A 21135-nucleotide genomic window follows, 5' to 3' on the forward strand; every position below is an offset into this window, starting at 1 on the left:
CCAGCACCATGTAATTAATATAATAATGTACAGCATCATGGAATTAATAGAATAATGTACAGCACCATGGAATTAATAGAATAATGTACAGCACCATGGAATTAATAGAATAATGTACAGCATCATGGAATTAATAGAATAATGTACATCACCATGGAATTAATAGAATAATGTACAGCACCATGGAATTAATGGTGCTATATAAATAAATAACAGTAATGCAATTTTTAAAAAATAATTTTAGAAAATGTTGACCGGTTTCTATATGAAGAGAGAGAGACAAGTGGACATGGAAAGAGAGCTAATGTTTGATACAATATATCATAAACTTGTTTTGGTACTGAACAAAATGTGGTACCAGACCCATATGTCTTGTGGGTAAAATGCTCCTTATAACATTAACTCAATATTTGCCATAGTCTATGTTATATGGAGACATTACCACTTGTAACTACTATATGATCTGTAGCTACCCACATAGTGTATACAGTAGCCTGTATTATCACCTCCCATGTTTTTTCAGGAGCAGCTGCGGAGTAACCCTTCAGGTGCCGTGTCTCTATCCAGGTTTCTGCACCAGATGGCGGAGGCTCAGCTGTCATTGATGCCTTTCCATTATATGTTAGTAGGACGAGCTGTGGTCACTCTCACTGCTGGGTGGGTGCTAGCTGTACCCCACACAATGTCATTGCTCTTGAAGTCCTTTCTTTCTACTCCCATTATGATATTTGCCTTGGTATTAGAATCCACCCTGAATGTAAGATATAGCACAAGTGGAAACGTTTGACTTATAGGTTACTATAGTCCAACCATCCACACGTGCTAGGTTATAGGACAGGCATTGGTACCATTTAGGGGCCGCATTTGTGGTTGCTGTCTTGTGTTGGAGAACTACCTTTGGGATCTTTTATTTAGGCCACTGACATTCCTACTGTGTATATTGACTATGAATAGTAATAATTTGCTTTCCATGCTTTATGAAGCCACATAAACTGGGTGGAGACTGTACAATTTACATTTCCTTTGTGTAGTCACACGCCATGCAAAGTTTTCTTCCTCATCCGGGAAATACTGTGTCCTTTTTGTGAAATACCGTAATTATATAAAGCTCTGACATCCTAATTACATCATGGAAGTCAGATTTGCATATTCTTCCCATGTTCCTTTGCAGTGGAGCGCTCATGGCTTAATAAGACTCCACACACCTATAAGGTGGTCTCTCCCTATGGAGTGACGATATCCCCTTAACCCTGTCTAAGCCTCTCACCTCTGCCAGATCAGTCCTCTCTACACCAAGCTGATGAGATGCAAATACATCGAAACGGCTGTCCTTGGCTGAGAAGACTGTATCTGATATAATCCCAACATCATTGCAAACAAAGGCCTCTGAGAAGGTCGGCATGATGTTAAAGGGAGCGCCCTCTATAGGTGTGTTTGACTGAGACTGTCTTCCTAATTATTATCATCATCATGGAAGTTAGACTTGCACATTCTCAGTCAGCGCCGTCTATTGGTGTGCACACTTGAGGCACTGACATCCTAATTACATCATGGAAGTCAGAATTGCATATTCTTCCTAGTATATTCCTGTAATATTAAGTTATATTGTATACACTTAACCACGCAGAATCCAGGGATCCATTCCTGATACGGAAGTTTTTGTATGGTTACACAAGGCTAAGTAGTGTTCAGGTCATTACTGGGTGCAACATCGGATTGGATTTTCTGGTCTGGATTGTCCAGTGTACATGGGGCCTTACACATGTCCACCTCATATGACCTCTCCAATGTGTGTGCACAGTCTTACCATAATTCATACCCAAAAACCACACACAGCGCTGTCATAATTTGTTACTTTTATTTGAAGAGGTTTGTGTTACAAACAATAAATAAAAAAAAAAACCCTAACAGACATAATACAATGAAACAGTCATGAGTAAGAAGCTATACCCTGTGACGAGACGTAGATTCATGCTCACAAACACGCCAATAGAAGTCCTTTAGAAAAAATAAAAGCACGCCATCGGCTTCTTGGAACAGACGCGTTGTCACAGATAAGGTGTGTAACATTCCCGCGTGGTACGGCACGTGCGACTGCAGGAATACTGGAGTAATACAGTACGCTGCTGGCAAAGTGATTCTGTGCAGACATGTAATAGGTTATCGACAAGGACTGATCTGTGCAGCCAGAGATCTGACCTCTGCAATGAAGGAATATGACAATCTCAAACTGCAAGACCAGCACGGCTTGGGGTTATTGGTTTCATGTTGGAGTTTTGGCAGCAAATCCCCATGTCTATAGACTATAAATTCATCTGCCACTGAGTCAGTAAAGTAACAACCATCTCCATGACATCACGGGCGGCCACATTTTATTATATCTATTCACTGTATAGCACTCTACATACATATGTAGACATAAGGAAAGACGTTTTAAAACCATTTATATGTTAATGTTACAGGTCAATAATTCATGTGAAACGGATAAAATCCACATTCAGTACACAGAACAAAGTCTACGGTGTAAATAAAAAATAAAATAAGTTTCTAGACAATAAAAAGCGTTACACTAAAGCCGCGGCTGGAAAATAAATTGACCTATACTTGTCATAAGCTACTGTGCAAAACTCACGGTGTAACTACAATACGTATTTACAGAACAGCATGGGACAACTTACACCATCCAACAAAAATATATATATTTATATATATACCTATAAATATATATATATATATATAAATATCTGTAAAACTATACAAAGAAATGTGTCTCTGTGGGTAGACGGGGAAGTGAGCACGAAGCTGCAGGAGATAAAATTCTTCATTTTTTACAAGCGTGCGGTTAAGGCGATTCTCTGCCCGCTCAGCATATATCTGAGCATTATAATGGCAGAGGACAGATTCCACCTGTTACTGGTCAATGTAAAGCTAGAGTCATGGAACGCCCACTGCGGGGTCACAGCTTTTGTAACGTCAGTGCTGCTGTCATTCTCCCCGCAGCTCTTCTTTCTCAGTGCCGGGTAACCTCGCCCCACCGCCCAGCAGTGTCAGCAACATCATCAGTGCAGTTCACATGGGGCCTGTTCCAGCTACAACTTAAGGACTGGCTAAATGTGACTATCGTTCCGTCTAGCCCTATAAATATCCACAATACAGGACATTGAGTACCTAAAAGTTTGGACAAGTATCAGACATGATTGGAATGGCAAAAAGGTTAGATAACCTGTACCATGTGACTTTGCACGGATATGCCTTCTGGAAAACATGATTGTAAAATAGAACAATCTAATGGGAGTCAGTACAGGCACTGGAGACTTCGAGAGCAAGCAAGGAGGTAAGACACGTGTGAGAAGACAGCCGCTGTACACAAACAGCGCATCATACATGGTACATTGTTCCCTACATCAGCAAAAGGCACAAACATCAAGAATTCTCGTATCCTAATGTAAGGTCTTCCACCATGTGTCTGTACCCCTTGCAGCATCTACTCGTTCGTCATCCGCAGCCGGTAATGCCGCCATAAAAAATCTACGATTCTCTGCAGCCTCCGTTCTTCTCCTTCCCTCTACAGTCACAATAAAAGATAAAAATAAAAACTACAGTACGTAAACAAGAGTCCATGAAGGGCTTGATGAACACACCGCTCCCCGCTTAGTGTTGTAGATCTGAAAGCTCACACTAATAAAATAATCTGTTATAAAAAGGAAATCATACATATATCTTTATATATTTAAAAAAAGAGCTTCCATCCTTCATCTCTCCACATAGAGGATATACAACTGCAAAGAAACACTACCCTGTGGTTATTCAAGAAGGTTTGAAATGCAGCGAGCGGCGTTGGTTTGGAAATGGTTTGCTGCCTAGCATTGCCTCCCTGAGCCGGTGGCAACAAGTCAGGAAGAGGCATTATTATTATTATGCCCAACAAAAACTGCTTCCCTCTCCCTGTCCTAAACCTAAGTCCCAGAGAAGGAGAGGGAATTGACAGGAGGTAGCTACTGGAGGTGCAAGGTTAAACTTGGGAATCTCCCAGACTGTGGAATTCTTCTGGAGAGGTGTGTTTGTCAGTATTGGCCTCTCCGCCTTGCCTGAAGTCAGAAGCGATCTCGTCAAAGGTGCGGCCCTTGGTCTCAGGCACTTTGAAGAACGTAAAGATGAAGAAGATGATGAGAAGGACTGTAAAGATGATGAAGACATAGGGACCACAGAGTTTCTGCAAAGGAAACAGGACAAAAGATTAAGAATCAAGATATAAGGCATTAAGTCTGAGAGTATAAGGAGATGTGATATATATTCGGCACTCACCTCTACATACTGGAAGCACATTCCCACAATGAAATTGGAGGTCCAGTTGGAAAGGCCGGCAACAGCAATAGCAGCAGGACGAGGACCCTGACTGAAAAGCTCAGCAACAATGAACCAAGGGATCGGTCCAGGTCCAATTTCAAAGAATGCCACAAATCCAAAAATGGCCACAATGCTAAGGTAGGACATCTCGGACACGGTATCCTGTTGATGGCAGACAAGACAATCAGTTGAGGATTCTTGTGTGTGGATTCATCAGTATGCCTCTACATGGGCTCAGCGGTCACTTACCAGTAAAATTAGAGCCACAGTCATCAATATAGCACATGCAGCCATGCCGCCCAGCCCGATAAGATGGAGAGTACGCCGTCCAGCTCGCTCAACCACAAACAGCTGCAAAACAAGAACAGCACATGTGAGACTGTGTATCGCTCCGATCACTTTTTCTGTTTATTCCTGAACATTTTTGCTCATTTCATGCATTTTATATTTCAAGTTCTAGATTCGGATATTTATAGAAGATGTGAATCACATGTAGGGTTGCATTATGTCATACAGTATAGGCACTGATATGACTGAAAGTATCATTATGATGCGAAGTTGAACATTGTACTCACCGAAACAACGGTAAATGCTGTGTTGACAATTCCAGCACCAATGGTGGCATAAATAGGCTGCTGAACCTTGGCTTTCTCGAAGATCATAGTAGAGTAGTAGAAAACCTGTGAGAAGAAACAGATGTCACTTATTACCTGGCACAAGGGAAAGGTTTTGCTAAGATTATAAACAGGGCAATATAAGAAATAATTAAGCTACTGCCCTTTGCTTTTGTATCTTTATTACTTGCCCCGGCTAGTTGGAAATCAATATCTTAGGTCAGCCTAGATCTTTATCAGACTTACCGCATTAATGCCAGAGAGTTGTTGAGACAGTTGCAGAACGATAGCAATTAGGATTGGCTGGCGATACAGAGGAGAGCGGAACAGCTCCAATATAGTGACCTTCTTCTCCCTCATCATCTGACGGCTCTCCTCCTTCATCTCCTGAAGGTCAGTGGTTACGTCTGTGGTCCCACGAAGCTTCTTCAGGACTGAGAAAAATTCATCAATATGGTCAAGCTTGGTTATTTCAGCACATGAATTTAAAGCATGGTATAGGAGAAAACATCTTAAGAACATATAGGTACTCACCACTTTTGGCTTTGTCTTCTTCGTTACGGTTGATGAGCAAAAAGCGAGGACTTTCAGGACAGAAGGGTAGTGCAGCAGACTGGACAAGAGCAGGTACAAATATGCATCCGAGAAGAAGTGGCCATAAGTTGTCATTACCCATAATTGGTTCCAAGCCGAATATCTGTGTAGAGAATTGGGGATGTTAAGTCCTCTTGTATAGAGTTGAGGATGAAGAACTACTAACAGCAGTGATGGTCCTTACTTGGGCTATGAGAATGCCAACCACAACTCCGAGCTGGTGTAGTGTTCCCAGAGCCCCCCGAAGAGATGTAGGGGCTACTTCACCAACATACATGGGCACAAATCCAGTAGTGAGACCACAGTAAAGACCAATTATAAACCGGCCAATAATCAGCATCTCAAAGGAGGACGCCATCTTGGAGAAGCCCATAAAAATGGCAGCAATAAATGCCAGGATGTTGGCCATCAACATGGAATTGCGCCTACAAACAGGAATACAAGAAGAAAAAAATTTAGGGAAGCTTGCAAGATATGTAACCTTTAACATTACTGTCCTGAAACATGTAGCACAACTGGTTTGGTAATGGCACATGAATGAATATATTACTGCCTGTAGTGATGGTAACATAATAAAACACCCAAGGCACGAGCTTACACAAAAGACTATTTACAAATGATAATGATAAATTATATTGTCTACAAAATCTACCAAAGTTATTGGATTTATTTTAGTATTATGGTTTGGTAGAAGTCAACTGAAAACCGGAGCAGATTCATCTCCAAAGCGAGAAAAACCGACTCTATAAAGAAATGTCTTGTGAAATGAAGGAGCCGAGAGAAAACTAATATGGCAGTGTAGCCATTACATAAGCATCTTGCCCTTGAGAGGATAGACCGACTGCAGTGAGGACTGACCTGCCAAATCTGTTGACGAAAAGACCGACAGAAAAGGAGCCAATCATGCCACCGACTGAGAAAATGGCCACAGACAAGGACCACAGGGAGGTTAGGCTGGCGTCAGGGATCACCTCCCCATACCGTGATATCCATGTCTCGTTGTAAAACTTCTCGATGACCTGTGACAAAAATCACAATTGTGAGGATTATTACAGGTAGGTTACGGACGTATCACTGCACATTGCGTATATGGAGCCTATACACAGGTGGGAGGTTACAGTGATGTGATACTTCGGTACAGCCTACTGTTTATTATATATCTCCGTCGTTGTATAATCAGATCATTTAGTCCAGCAGGTGTCCCTGTGGCACCTTTTTCCATGCCCTGCCTTACAAGTCTATGCTGGGATCTTATTACAGAGTTTACTCAGCTGATGTATACGTAAGTGAGCCAAGCAATTGTCACCTGATCCGCCTCACACTGGGGGTGAACGAGTGCACGCTGTCAAGCACAAATTCCAGATCTGTACACAATGCTGACTGAGGAGGGTGTGTAGGGCAGCAGGCAGGCGATTGGCTGGCACCGAGAGGCTTACATTTACATGCCACAATGTCACCAGCCACCAAGTACCCAAAATACCTGCTAAATGTCACCCTGTAAATCAATGACACATCCCAGCAAAAGGTATCATTCTGACCTTTACCGTGATCATGGCTAATGGGCACCTATAACTGGATGCCAACTATCACATATGAAGGAAGAGTCTCTTGTACAATGTAAATAATGTATTTGTTCTGCTTGAGATCACAGCCAAATACCCGGCTTAAAGGAATATCAAGCATGCAAGTGGTGGCATCATCTAGCAGTGAGGTGTGTGGCAGAAGGGGTTAATGTTGGATCTGATGATTACAGTGACTCAGCAGCCTGTCCCTGCGCCAACCCCAGGTTCCTGGCACACAAGGAGACAGCCAGTACGGGCCAGACACATCACTTCTGTTGGGGTGAAGTTGTATACATAAGCTGGCACTGTTTGGGCAGCTTGAGATGACCCGTCTTGTATAAAGCTAAACTGCGTTTCTCTAAAGGACTCAGGATAACATAAGCCGAGACCCAGAAAGCCTTTCGCATGAAGGAGTTAATGATAAACAAGCCGGGGCCTGAGCAGGAATGTCCGGATAATAGAAGTGTTACCTAACAGCCGGCAACGTGGCCCTGAGGGGACCCAGGTGTATATTAAATGGATGAAATATCCACATTAAGCTGACAGTGTACCCGACCGCTGATAAATGTGAACTACAAGGGTGAGGTTTGGCCAGTTTACAAGACTGGCACAAAGGTGGATTATGTTTTACATGTTCTATTCACAACCAGACAGGACTACCTACATCCGCCCTCGTCTGCCTCTGTCACGCTATGGCCATGGAATAACCGAGATGATCATAACAATCACTGTGGCTCGCCTTATCTCGCGATACATATCTTCCATATGCAAAGCTGTGTACCCAAGATAATGCCAGTGTGTACCAAGCGCCTGACTACATTAGCATGAAGAGGTCCGGTTTGGGGTAGGGTATATATATATATATATATATATATATATATATATATATATATATATATATATATATATATATATATATGAATATAAAGGCATAGGCACATCTAGCTTTATCCTGCTGGATATATTACTATAAAGTTACTGATGTCACCAAAGTAAGGGCAGTATATTTCTGTAATATCATAACCTGACGGATTTTCCCCTTCAGATGTTGGATCTGCAGATTTTTTCGCCATGACTGTCTGGAATGTTAGTTGTTTCCCAATATTCCTGGACCAGCAGGGATGTGGTTAACAGGATCTGGATGAGACGTCTGCAGGAAGCAGGTTAATCTTCCTAATGAGATGTACTATTTTAGGCATAGCTTGTCCGAACGTCTCAGAGTTTGGCTTGTCTATGATATGATCGACTGTCAGCTTGAGCAGAAGTTGCAACGTCATTCACCCTAAGTAACCCTAAAATCCTGTGTACAGACACATCCTAAAGAGTATGCTACCCTTTTCCTATAGTCAGCGGTCAGTGTTTTTGCACCTACTAGTATAGATAAAGACTGGGACCTGCAGTACATGTGTGGATGGAGCGGTCCTGATGTCAGTGTCACCTTTTCTTACCTTTTGTGGTGCGTTAATAACTCCAGTGTTGTAACCAAACTGCAAAGATCCAAGGACAGCAACGCTCACAGCCACCATTAACCGCAACGTCATCTGCAAGAAGGGCAAAAGACATGCATGAGATTGTGTATAAATGGCCATGTTATCCATGAATTCATATGTGATATGAACTGGTCCTTAGAATATCCTAGAAATGGCCCCTAGCATCTTTATAACAGCACCTTGATGAATTATATAAAACGGAGGAGTTGTATTGTATATATTTTATTACCTCTGTATACTACATCAAGATATTGCATTGCCTTTGTATAGTACATAACATGAAGTACATTTGTTTAGTACCTAAGGATAATGCAATACCTCTGTATGGCGGAGGTGTTATCATCTCAGTACAATAATAAAGGATAAAATATACCTCTCTATACTACATATATATATATACTACATATGCATACTTCTTTACAGTATATAAGGATGATGTTTTAAGGTTACACGAACACGATCGTAGTGGTTTTTAGTGTCCACAAACATGCAGCCGTATTCCAGGGGCAACATGGTGACTCAGTGTTAGCACTGCAGCCTTGTAGCGCTGGAGTCCTGGGTTTGAATCCCACCAGGAAAAACATCTGCAAGTAGTTTGTATGTTCTCCCCGTGATTGCATGGGATTTTCCTCCCATACTACAAAGACATACTGATAGGGGGGGGGGGTACATTGTGATCCCTATATGGAGCTCACAATCTACATTTGAAAAAAAAAACAAACATGTAGCCATATTCCGCAAAATAAAAACCGGCATTGCACCAGAAAGTCATCCACAATCACTGATCTGCTAAAAGACGTGTATGGGCAAGTCTGTGCTGCAAATACGGACAGCAATACCCCTTACTCCATATACGGATGTGTGTATAGGACCATAGAAATGAATGGGTTTGTATACTAGTCATAATCAACTCTGTATTGTACATAAGGATGGTGTTCTACTTCTGTTGACCACTTTTGAACTATCTCTGTATATTGCTTAGAGTTGACATAGTTACTAGCAGATAGTAAATATTAAGTCATTTTTTCTCAGTTTTCATCATGTGGATCGGCTGTAGATAGATTCTTGTATTTACTAACCTAAATTCTAACCCAATACTCGGCATGGCTGGTACAAACAGAACAGACTAACAGGACAAGTGGAAAAGCAAACCAATGAGCAGCGGACTGGCAAAACATCTCATACTGAAGATCCGATCTAAATTCAGCAAATCCCCCAATGTATCTTGCACACCGTGTGGTCATGTGACTACAGTAATGGGGAGGGTTGAGAGGACCTCATTTCCCATCACCGCTACAAGGAGGTGTCTAATACTCCAGAAAGCGGCTTGTCCAGATCCCCTCTTGGCAGCTCTGACTCCTATTTGTACAATCGCTGGTTTGTTTAGGGTCTGATGTGTTCAGAAATTGAAGCCTGTTCACCGTATTTCTCAATGATTCGATTCTTTCCAAAAACAACAAGCGCACCTCAGCTGAGAAAGGTCCTAGTGTTTCCTAAGCTGCCTTAAGACCTTCCTGGGGGACCAAGGGCAAAGGCCTGGAGAGGGATCTTAAAGTGACGGAGTCCTAAACCCTGCCTGCATGATAGTTTTAGGAGAACAGCTGAGAGCCCCTCGCTGTGGGGATTGCAGATGTAATAATTCTATATAGTTATTGGAATAGAGGCCGATGACGGATCCTACTGTGACGTTCAGAGGGTTCAGCTTTTTCGTAGAGCTCAAGGAACTTCAATTGTCATTTCTGGTGCTAGGTGACACGTTCAAGTAATACTACGTCTTCAGCCCAACCTTAGAGCAAACACTCCTTATACCATCTACTATAGGACTCGCTCACACCCACTGATGTTATTTGTACATTTTTTGTACATTGTAGAAAAATTGCTAAATTAAGTGCAAAGGAGAAGTAACCATCCTGCAGAGGTCATGTATGAACCCCTGAGCGAAAATCACCTAAAAATCTGTCAAGCGCTACGGAATACGACGGCGCAAAATAAATAAGAAAAATAAATCGCCTATGTAAGAAGACAAGAGTTCTAGAAATCTCTGACTATTCTGAACACAATATTCCCACAGTGTGACATCTATACCCAGGAACGCCCTCTCCCTGTGTCTTTTGTCCTGGGTTTCAATCTTCTAGGCCTTGGACAGAGCCGACTGCACATGCCAGCGGTCACAAGAAAATGGCTGCTTACTCAGTAAGCTGTGTAAGCGGCCATTTTCTTGTAGCCATGTGCATGCGCAGTCGACTCTGCCCAAGGCCTAGAAGATTGAAACCCAGGACAAAAGAAGACACAAGGAGAGGCCAATCCTGAAGAAGATGGAGGCGGCGCTGGAGAGTTCTCTCGCAGCATTAAGGACTCCCCCAGTGTTGTTTGAGTTCTGGGGCCCGCCCCCAGTGCTGCGTGAGAACTCATTTGCATACCGAAGAAAACCAGGATTTCTACCGAACTTTCTTAAGGCTATTCCTACGTGTTAGTCAGAAAAAAAGGGTATCCAATGATAGGATCCCTTTAAGGATCTCTGAATGGTAATCCTGCGATTTACAGATCTTTCAGCGAAGGCGAGAGAGTCTACAGTAGTAACAAAGATCTATGTAGTCACAATATACCCTGGTCAGTGGTAAAACCAAACGTGAAGGTCCTCTTCACCTGCACTAGTGTCATACAGCCGGGACGTTTTCTGTCAGTCTTTAGTGTGTTACAGGTGACACTTGATGTTTGGCTTATAAATAGACCTATAAATAGATAGGATAGATAGATAGTGATGGACAGCAACTAGACCTGGCTCTCAACACCGACGTCTTTACACTTCCTCATTTTCACAACCTTAGGTAAATTCCAAGCAGAAATACAAACCAACCAGACAAGGAATGGAATAAACCACAAGGAAATACAATGTATTAATGTTCAGTCTGTAGCTTTGCACTTGAAGATATTAAATGTCCAGTTTCAAGCTTCAGAATTCTACATAGGGTCTGAATGAGATTCTTTGGGCCATCCAGATAACATGTAAGAAATGGACCATAACTAGTGTTTAGCGATCGGGATCAGGAAAGATCGGATTCCGATCAGAGATTGAGTAAATTTCAGGATCGGCTGGAAAATGATTGAAAATCAGATTTTAAAAACGATCCTGAAATCTCAAGATTGGCTCAACCCCAACCATAACCCCTTCAAATTTAGGTGTCTTAGTGTATTAGAGGCCAGGCCTACCCCCGGAGCCACTTCAGTCTTGGCTGCTGGTTAGTTCTGCTATGTATTCCTTTTTATAGTTCTTTGATAGTCGAAGTTCCTATATGTGCAAAGAACCAACTCTTCACAACGGTGTATCATTCGGATCACCCCATCCATTTCTCTCGTTTATCTAGCACCAAAATATTTTGGGGCACTTTACAGGGGTCATCACTCCATGTAGGGAGGAAACCAGAGTACCAAGAAGTAACCCTACACAGGAAGAACATACAAACTTCATTGAGAATGTTGTCCTTGGTCGAATTCAAATCCAGAACCCTAGCGATGCAAGACAACAATGCTAACCAACAAGCCATGATACTGTCCATAAGATCTTATCGATTACTCACATCTACCTTCACACCCTCCTTGGTGAGGGAAACAGAACGAGGACGACATATGAGCTTTGTGCTGGGGTGAGATATCCTTCGACAACCTCAACCTCCTTCAGAAACAGTGTAGACCACTAAATAAACTCTCGAAATACAGAAATTAGAAACAATTCCTCAAGAGTCGCTGCAGAATGTCTAGTCTAAACCTGTAGACATGGGAGAAGACTGCGATATCACATGACCGTCTCCTGGACCAAAATCTAAACACCAGGAAACTATGAAGACAAAGGATGGGACAGTGGCGCCTTGTCAGCTGGGTGCGGTCTCCTCCATGTATGAATGTTTTCGCCGCTGCTCACCTTAGGAACAAATTGTCAAGCTGGATTTTCAAGTTCTGTCTTGTCACATGACAATCATAAGGCGGATTGTGTTGGTATTACACATGATAAAGGACATTGTATAATATAATATCTTTTAGAGGTCATAGATGTGTATAAACTCCACATCATACAAAGATCTCTGTCCTTAGGGGTATACAGCACTGTATACAGGGCCTGTAATATTACCCAGCTGTCTATGAGATCATGCAATGTGAACACAGCCCCTAACAAGCTGAACGGCATGTGGTTTTTATTTAGTCACAACGAAAAACCCAGTCTTACAGAAAGCCGCATCATTTCCTCAGAATCCCAGATAGATTTTTGGAGGGCTCGTCCCTCTCAGCCAATAGACGCCGTGCTGCTAGGACACACCTATTTAGCAAATGTATATGATTCACCTTTGTCCTACTAAGCTGCGGCCTGTCGTCATTCTGCATCTCCTCCACCCTGGCCTCATTTCAAGGCCTCCGGAAGTATATGCCAAGTAACACTTGCACTACCCGGAACGTGGAACTGATGCCACCGGCTTTTTGAACACGTGGTGCCCACAAGGATTGCATCAGATGTCACTGCACCCTCCATTTATATAACAGACACCGAGGACAAGAAGAATGGCTACGCCTTTCATTCTGTCTCCTAGTGGTCATAGCATTATCATGAAGTGTGAGAGACAGGTCTAGCTGTAGGGGGCGCAATCACAACAGGATCCCACAGACTTTTACATCCTGAACTGAAGTGCTGTGAGTGGGGATGTGACACTCCCTATTAATGATGTCTCTACATAAATACTTTACACTAAGGAGCGTGTAATGGATCAAATCTGCTCCGCTCCTTAGTATTAGGCTCCATGCACACAACCGTATAAAATGTCAGTGTGATAGCTGTGCAGGGGGCTGTATACTCAGGACAGGTCCTATTCCTGTATACTGTACATGAAATGTTTATGGGTTTGAGGAGAGCATGGACGGCACACAAGTATCATCTATATACCCTCCATGCTATATGCCTACAGACCTGTTGATGCACACTTATGTCTGCACGTAGCCCTACGTCTTTACAGCAATGTACAATACAACGCTCCTAGAAGAATGGTCTAAGCCACATGAACAAGACAAGCTTTAATGTGAAGGAAATTAGAAATACTGAGAAAGAATTTAGATTGTGACTTCCTGAGCCCTACTTGGGACGATGAGTAATGACAACGTCTTTAAAGCGCTGTGGAATAAAACATCCTCTATTGCTACAGCGACTATAGAGAAGAGCAGCAAATATCAGCATTTACAGAAAACTTTATTTCTCATCTATCGCTTCCTAACTACACAAAACTTCTATCAGAACTTTCCCAGACACCGATGTATGATGGAGAATGTCTGGAGATTTCAGTGTCAGCCATTGTCCTGTTACTGTACATATCACACTGCTCTTAGTGATTCATACTCTGCCCTTGTCCTGGACATAAAATATTTCCACTGGGGGGCAAGCTCTACTATGATGTCCACCCAGAAACATGGAGGCCAGAGAGGAGCCAGGGGGAGGGCTTGTCCTTTTCCTCCAGATCTCCAGGCAGGAATGTCCTTGTAAGTAAACATAGGCAGCAGGGTTTCCAGGCTGGGGGAAGGGGATGGTGGAGGAGAAGTCTAACTCTGAGATGGCCTTTAGGGGTATTTAAAGAATTCATTTCCATCTGGCCACAAAATCAACATCCAGGAAACGCAAGGAGAAAATACAAAGTTGGAAAGTAGTTTAGAAAAGGTCAATGCTTGACTATCCAGCGGCCTCTGACCTGCTTACAGCTGCTCTTTTCTATTTTACGGAGCAGAGGAATAGTTTGACCCCCCACAAGGCTAGTGACTATGGACGTAACATTCCCAGCCCTGCACCTCTAGAACATTAGGAGAAAGGTCATGTGGAGGGACGACATCAGCAGACAGTCCCAGCATCCTCTACAGCTGCAGAGTCTGAGACATGGCCGGAGAAGAACTTAGAAGCCTATGGAGCAGAAGAGTCGCCCTCCTCTTCTAATAGTGAGGGGTCCCACTATGAGAGCTGTTGCAGTATCATCAGTGACTAAAAAAAGCCCAATAACTTATGGTGTAAAGAAATATCTACAGTTTCGGAAAAAGTTTGACAAAAGCAAAAAAAAAATCCATATTTCAAATATACAGGAAACTGTCAGTAATGGACCCCAGCAGTAGGGAGGGGCATTCCTACTAGTTGACACCTTAATGTCTGGATTACATAATTTGTGCTACCTTTCCATTTCCAAAGCCATGTAAAGTAGAAGAAGAGTGACCATAAGTGACCCCTGCTGTGGACACTGGACAATATAGGTCTATAAGTCTGCTGTATCCACAACTCCAACCCCCCACAGCCAGGTAGTCATGACACTTGACCTCCATCCCCCAACCAAACTACTCAATCGATGGTATTCAGCATCAATACTGACCTCGTCTACAGAAGAAGCACCCTATAGATATCCATAGGAGAATGGACCCCACCATAGCAGCAGACAGGCTACGTCCCATCACCAGCAAGAACTTCTTGCTCCTCATCTTTTACCCCCCCACTGGAAGTAACCGGGTACTGACAGAACATATACAAAGTAGGCAGAGATTCTTACCTTGCCCCCCGACTCCATGGCGCCCCCGGCTGTTATAGTCCAGTAAGCGATGGGTAAAAAAAATCCTGATTCTGCGCTGTGTTGTCTCTCTGTCTGTAGATATAATGTATCAGTCCGTCTGTGGATACAATGTATCAGTCCGTCTGTGGATACAATGTATCAGTCCGTCTGTGGATACAATGTATCAGTCCGTCTGTGGATACAATGTGTCAGTCCGTCTGTGGATACAATGTATCAGTCTCTTTCTCTTGTTCTATGTATCAGTCTCTCCGGTTCCTGAAGCGGCTTCTGCCTCTGTGAGTTTTATACAGAGGAGGTACAGAGGAGGTGTGTAGCCAGAGCTCGGCTCTGATTGGATAGCTTGGCTGACGTTAGTGTAAAGCCACGCCCAATGCCGCACACTCCCCCCCGGCCCCCCTCCCTGCTCTGGCTGAGAACAGTCTTGTATACTGTATACACTGTTCCTACCCGGCACTGTACACACTACACCGGCACCGCAGACTATGTTTACCTTCTACTATTCCTATACAATAAATGTCAAGCACAAAACTCACATCTAGGGATAATCTCACATTATATATATATTATACACTGTACAGCTGGCTCTATATATACCCTGCACTGTACACACTGTATACAATAGGTCTGACCCTGTACGGAGGTTATATCAAGGTCAAATGTCCGTATATTGGTTACCTAAATATATACACGGTACCACCTTTTTCAGACCACAGAGAAAAACCGCCATGTCTCTTCTTTTTACGTCTCACAGGTTTTATAAACCTTACATAGGTTTTAATTGCGGCCCTTTCTTGCGCCAAAGATATTTTATAGGTTTCTTTCTGCGCCCCGCGGAGTGGCGACGCTCCGTCCTGACAACTTTACTGTAACTTACACCAGAAAACTGGCATGAGCTGTAGCTGAAGTCTGACTGACATAATTTCCATTCTTGCGCATGGGAGAGGCCGAAGATGTAATAATTCAGGACTTTTTATGCCAGACAGGAAATGGATCAGACTAAAGTTCAGGACAACGGAGAGGCGGATCACTAACATAGTGGTAATATACAGAGTCCAATGGATCCCACTGACTGTATAGTTGTTTGAAAACCGTAACTGGTGGAGGAAAAAGTCCTCCGTGCCAATTTTGGCGCAATGAATCTGGCGCAGATGGGAACTTAGCCAAAAAAAAAATCCTACATAAAACTGAAATCCAACATGTCAGATCCCATTTTATGCACCAGGACGTATATATTGAGCATGTTGCCTTTAGCCTCCATCTTTTATGCAGACCTGTTGTTGGGGCGCACTCTGCCCAGTTTAGGCCTCACCCCATGCTGCACGTTGTGAGCGTCTCTATTGTCTGCACAGGGAGTGAATACATACGTCACAGCGGTATAGTGAGAGAAGGGAATGTCAACGTAAATTATCACGTTCCCTCAAGCCTTCTAAAAATAAGTGTGTGGGACTGGATGCATCTGCAGCATGGCCTCTGTCTGACGTGACATTGTCCCATGACATCTACTGCGTCTGGAGATGGAATACGATGCTGGAACTTCCTGAGGTCCCAGCAGATTACACTGATAGAGGGAACACAGAAGGGCTATGGAAGTGCAGATAACATGTGGTGAGAGGTGACGAGTGATCACCATGTCCCCCTATGGCTACTGTGTAATGGTCTCTCCTCTGGGCAGGAACCTGCTATCCAAGGGTGTACCATCCATGAGTAGAGGAGAGAACTTCTCACAGGATCACCATCTCCTGGGTTAGATGGGCTCATGGCACTAAGAAGTTGAGTCCAATGTTATGGATTTTCAATAGAAACTGGGGAGGAAGCACTGTGGTGTTTCCATTAAGTGGCGTATAAATTCATAGAAAGTATATAGTCATGCCGTTAAAGCCAAGCTCAACTGAGTCAAAAAGTAAAGTAAGACATGCAGCATTCAGATGAATCACTTAAGTCGCTTTTATTAGTAGTCGGCAGAGGCCTCGGCTCCCAGAACCCACCAACCGAAACCTCTGACATCAGAACTTAGTGAGTATAGTATATTGTATAGTGAGATTGGTGTGATATGTACATGTACAGCTCCGTGCTGGCTGCTTATGGTTCCCCGATACAGTTGTAGGGTATTTTATGGGTTCCACAAGTATTAGGCCCCTTTGTAATTGCTATCTGTGAAACCCTAGATGTCATTGGAGTTCACAAACCTAAACTGGTAAAGTAGTGTCTTCCCATAGAAAAGACTCCTGGGTTGAAAAGCTCAGTGTAAAGTTGCAGTCTGAGCTGATCTCTGCGATATTCACATTGTGCACGACAACCATTTACTTATTACATGTCAAAAGTTGTTAAGCAAATTAGTGATGAGGAACTGAAAGTGACCCAGACCCTGTGTATTATAAATCGTGGATTCGGGCACAGATGAGATTCCCCTTAGAGATGGGTGACGGTGACTTCATCACTAGCCCCAAGGTGTGTACACGTCCAGAGAAGTAGTCATCCTACAGCCTGTCAGGGGTTAAGTGTCAGTGATGGAGGATGGGAATGTGTATGTGACTGGCAGCAGGTACCAGCTCCAGAGAGCAGGGGGAGGGCTAAAGCCGCATCAGGGGATGTGAGTCACCAGTCATCTCCTCCTCATCCTCATCTCATGCATACGTAATGATTATACTGCCCTATAGCGCACAGCAGGGAAGCCTGTATATACAAGGAGCATCAGTCTGAGTATTAGGCTATACTCCCTATGTCACACAGTGTATCACTCCCATCATGGCTGACTGCAGGATCACACAATGTAATCTCTCTACTCCATGCTGCTGGACATTATTATATTATTATATATGAAGCCTGTCAGTCTTATGTGTCTAGGTAGGGAGTTCCAGAGTATGGGGGATGCACGGGAAAAATCTTGGTGACGGTTGTATGAGGAGCAAATAAGAGCAGAACGGAGTAGGAGAGGATCAGAGGTTACGTGTGGGCAGGTAGCGGGAGATTAGGTCTGAAATATATGGAGGAGACAGGTTGTGGATGGCTTTGTATATCAACATTAACATTTTGAACTCTACCCGCTGGGCAGTGGGTAACCAGTGAAGGGATTGGCAGAGGGGAGCGGTCGATAAAAAACAGTTAACCCAAGAGAGATGGATTAAGTGAGTGCTACAAGTTAAGGTGGACTGGAGTTGGATGAGAGCATTTGCTGGGAGGGTATGGACAAGGGTATTACAGTAGTGTAAGCCAGAGATTATGAGGATGTAGACTAGAAATTTTGTAGTTTCAGGGGTGAAGAAGGAACAGATTTAGTGGACGTTCTTGAGTTGGAGGTGGCAGGAGATGTTAATGGTTTGTATGAGTGGCTTGAAGGACAGGTCAGAGACAAGGGTTATCCCAAGGCAATGCACCTGTGAACTGGGTAAGTGTGGTTCCATTGACTTGGATAGATGGGTCAGGTAGGGAGGGCCAAGCAAGGTGGGGCAAAGAAGATCAACGCAGTTTTCTCCATGTTGAGTTTGAGTAAATGGGAGGAGGGGAAGGAAGCTATGGCTGTTAGACATTCGAGGACTCTGGATAACAGTGCTGACTGTCTGAGCCAGATAGATAAATCTGAGTATCAATGAAAACCATGAGATTATATGAATTGGCCAAGGCTGAGGGTGTAGATGGAGAACATGAGGGGTCATAGGACAGAGTCTTGGGGAACACCTACAGAAAGAAGCCATGATATGAGGATATCCAGGAGAAGTCTGTGATGCAAAGGGATAGGAGAGTTTGTAAACAAAAGGGAGTGGTGGGCTGTGTCGAAGGCAGATGAAAGGTCAATGAGAAGGAGAACAGAGTAGAGACACTTGGCTTTGGCAGTTCGTTGGTGACTTTGGTTAGGGCAGTTTCTGTGGAGTGATTGGGTTTGAACTCAATACAAAAGGGTTTCCTCAATAAACACATGGGCCTATTTCACAAACACCAACTCTATACAGGACCGTATAAGAATACAAATAATAATAATAATTAATAATAATAATAAAGAGTAAATTGGATGAGATAGGAGGACAGCTCTGAGTAGATGCGTTGTTCAAGCACGTTGAGGCACACAGGGGCAACGAGATTGGGCCACAGTTGGATGAAGAGGAAGGGTCAAGGGATGGTTTCTTAAGGATAGGTGTGACAGTAGCATGAAGGTGGAAGGGAAGGAACCTATGATTAGAGATAGGGTGAAAAGATGGATCAGAGCAGGAGTGAAGACTTGAGTGAGGTTTGGGAATGAGGTGTGACTGGATCTGGTCAAGCGCGCAGGTGGTTTGGTGTAACTTTGAAATTAGGGTAGAGAGCTTTTCGTTGGTGACAGTGGAGAAACAAGTTAAGGATGAAGAGCACCGAACACTTGGGTAGAGTGGTTGTGGGGATGTAAGTTGAGACTGTCTGTGATGGTGTCAATTTTGTTTTTAAAGTAAGTGTAAAAGTCAGCTGGGATACGTGATGATGGAGAAGGTATTGAATAGCTGTTAGTGGGTGTAAGCACTCCTATCGTCCGTGTCCCCTGTAGCTCGCTATGCATACAATCGTCACATTTCATGTTCTAAAGTTAGTACAACAGGAAGACAAATGCCCAAGAAATGTTATACTGATGAGGACGGGAATTGCTGCCCTTTCATTAGGCGTTTGTTCTGTCAGAGGTTGGGATGTTTCTAATGGCGTCTCCTCCAGATTTCCAGCTCTGGTCATCCTGTCATAGACTTGTGTTTATACACAGAAGGAGCAGAACTACAGGGGACGGAGAGAGCAGCCGCCTATCAAGAGGTGAGCCACAGATTACCTGTACACACTGTTGCCACATTGTAGTCACAGTTCACAGACCTGCCATAATGGAGAATAACAGCAGTCCTCTCTGGTTGTTATTGTAATCCTTACTAGATGACATTACCAGGCTCATTAGTGCTGTGTTTTGTGCCAGTCATATGTCTTCACACTTTAGCTCCTCCTCCCCTCTCACAGCATTCAATCTCAGAGAGAGAAACATAACTTGCAGTTACATCTCCTTCCCTGTTTACTCCCACAAGGAGCAATCTTATCAGGTTTGTGATTACAGTGATAATATATATACCCAGAAGTAGGAGATGATATTCAGGGGTGTAACTATAGGGGGTGGCAATTTCTATCCAGCCCTGGAACCTCAGGGAGTCCAAACACGACTCTACAACATAGCAGTATTATGAGTATACATAGCACATGGTAAGTTGGGGCCTCATAACAAATTTGACTCTGGGGCCCAAGAGTGGCAGAAGTTACGCCTATTCACTTTTGCTAAATTTAGCAAAAAAGTGCAAACAGATACTAACCGCACATTCATTATACATGAGCACATATAGTGCAACGTTTTAGGCAGGAAGAACGAGTAAGAATGCCTTCAAAAATAGAAATGTTAATAGTATATTATTAACAAAAGCAAGTGAATGAAGAGAAAATTAATATCCCATCAATATTTGGTGTGACCTTTGCCCTTTGCCTTCCATCAGTTCTTCTCGATACTTGCAGACAGTTTTTGAAGGAGCTCGGCAGGGAGGTTGTTCCCGCCATCTTGGAGAACTAAGCCCAGATCTTCTGTGTACTGTATATAGGCTTGCTCCAATCTTTCTATCCCTTCATGTCATCTCAGACAGACTGGATGATGTTATGATCAGGATATATCTGTGGGGGGGCCGTATCATCCCCTCCAGGACTCCTCCTCTCTATTCATTCATTTCATTTTGTTGAGAAAAATAAACTTCTGTTTCTAAAAACATTCTTACTTTGCAGCACTTTTGACTACACTTGCCTAAAACTTTTAAACAGTACTGTATATACATTGGTCATTATTTGCATTGCATATTCATACACACACCAATGTATCACCAGTGGCGTAACTAGGAATGGCGGGGCCCCGTGGCGGACTTTTGACATGCCCCCCCCCCCCCCCCCCCCGACACCGTAGACCTCGACC

At 43.3% G+C, this 21135-nt stretch overlaps 1 protein-coding gene across 2 annotated transcripts in view; it reads right to left on the bottom strand.

The window, feature by feature from the left end:
* Positions 1 to 1839: 1839 nt before the first annotated feature.
* Positions 1840 to 21135, bottom strand: part of SLC2A1 (solute carrier family 2 member 1) — a 64073-nt gene continuing 44777 nt past the window's right edge. The window contains exons 1-10 of one of the 2 annotated variants that reach the window (XM_075277844.1): positions 15168 to 15361; positions 8566 to 8658; positions 6414 to 6574; positions 5740 to 5980; positions 5496 to 5658; positions 5208 to 5395; positions 4923 to 5027; positions 4597 to 4698; positions 4306 to 4509; positions 1840 to 4213 (exon numbers count right to left, since the gene is read on the bottom strand). In XM_075277844.1, coding sequence (XP_075133945.1) covers positions 4013 to 4213; positions 4306 to 4509; positions 4597 to 4698; positions 4923 to 5027; positions 5208 to 5395; positions 5496 to 5658; positions 5740 to 5980; positions 6414 to 6574; positions 8566 to 8658; positions 15168 to 15185 — 1476 coding nt within the window. In that variant the 5' untranslated portion in view covers positions 15186 to 15361 and the 3' untranslated portion in view covers positions 1840 to 4012. Of the gene's footprint in view, positions 4214 to 4305; positions 4510 to 4596; positions 4699 to 4922; positions 5028 to 5207; positions 5396 to 5495; positions 5659 to 5739; positions 5981 to 6413; positions 6575 to 8565; positions 8659 to 15167; positions 15362 to 21135 lie in introns of those variants that run through there. The other variant, XM_075277843.1, reaches the window with a different exon arrangement.

The sequence above is a fragment of the Leptodactylus fuscus genome, chromosome 6, assembly GCF_031893055.1.
Source record: "Leptodactylus fuscus isolate aLepFus1 chromosome 6, aLepFus1.hap2, whole genome shotgun sequence".
Taxonomy (NCBI): Eukaryota; Metazoa; Chordata; class Amphibia; order Anura; family Leptodactylidae; genus Leptodactylus; species Leptodactylus fuscus.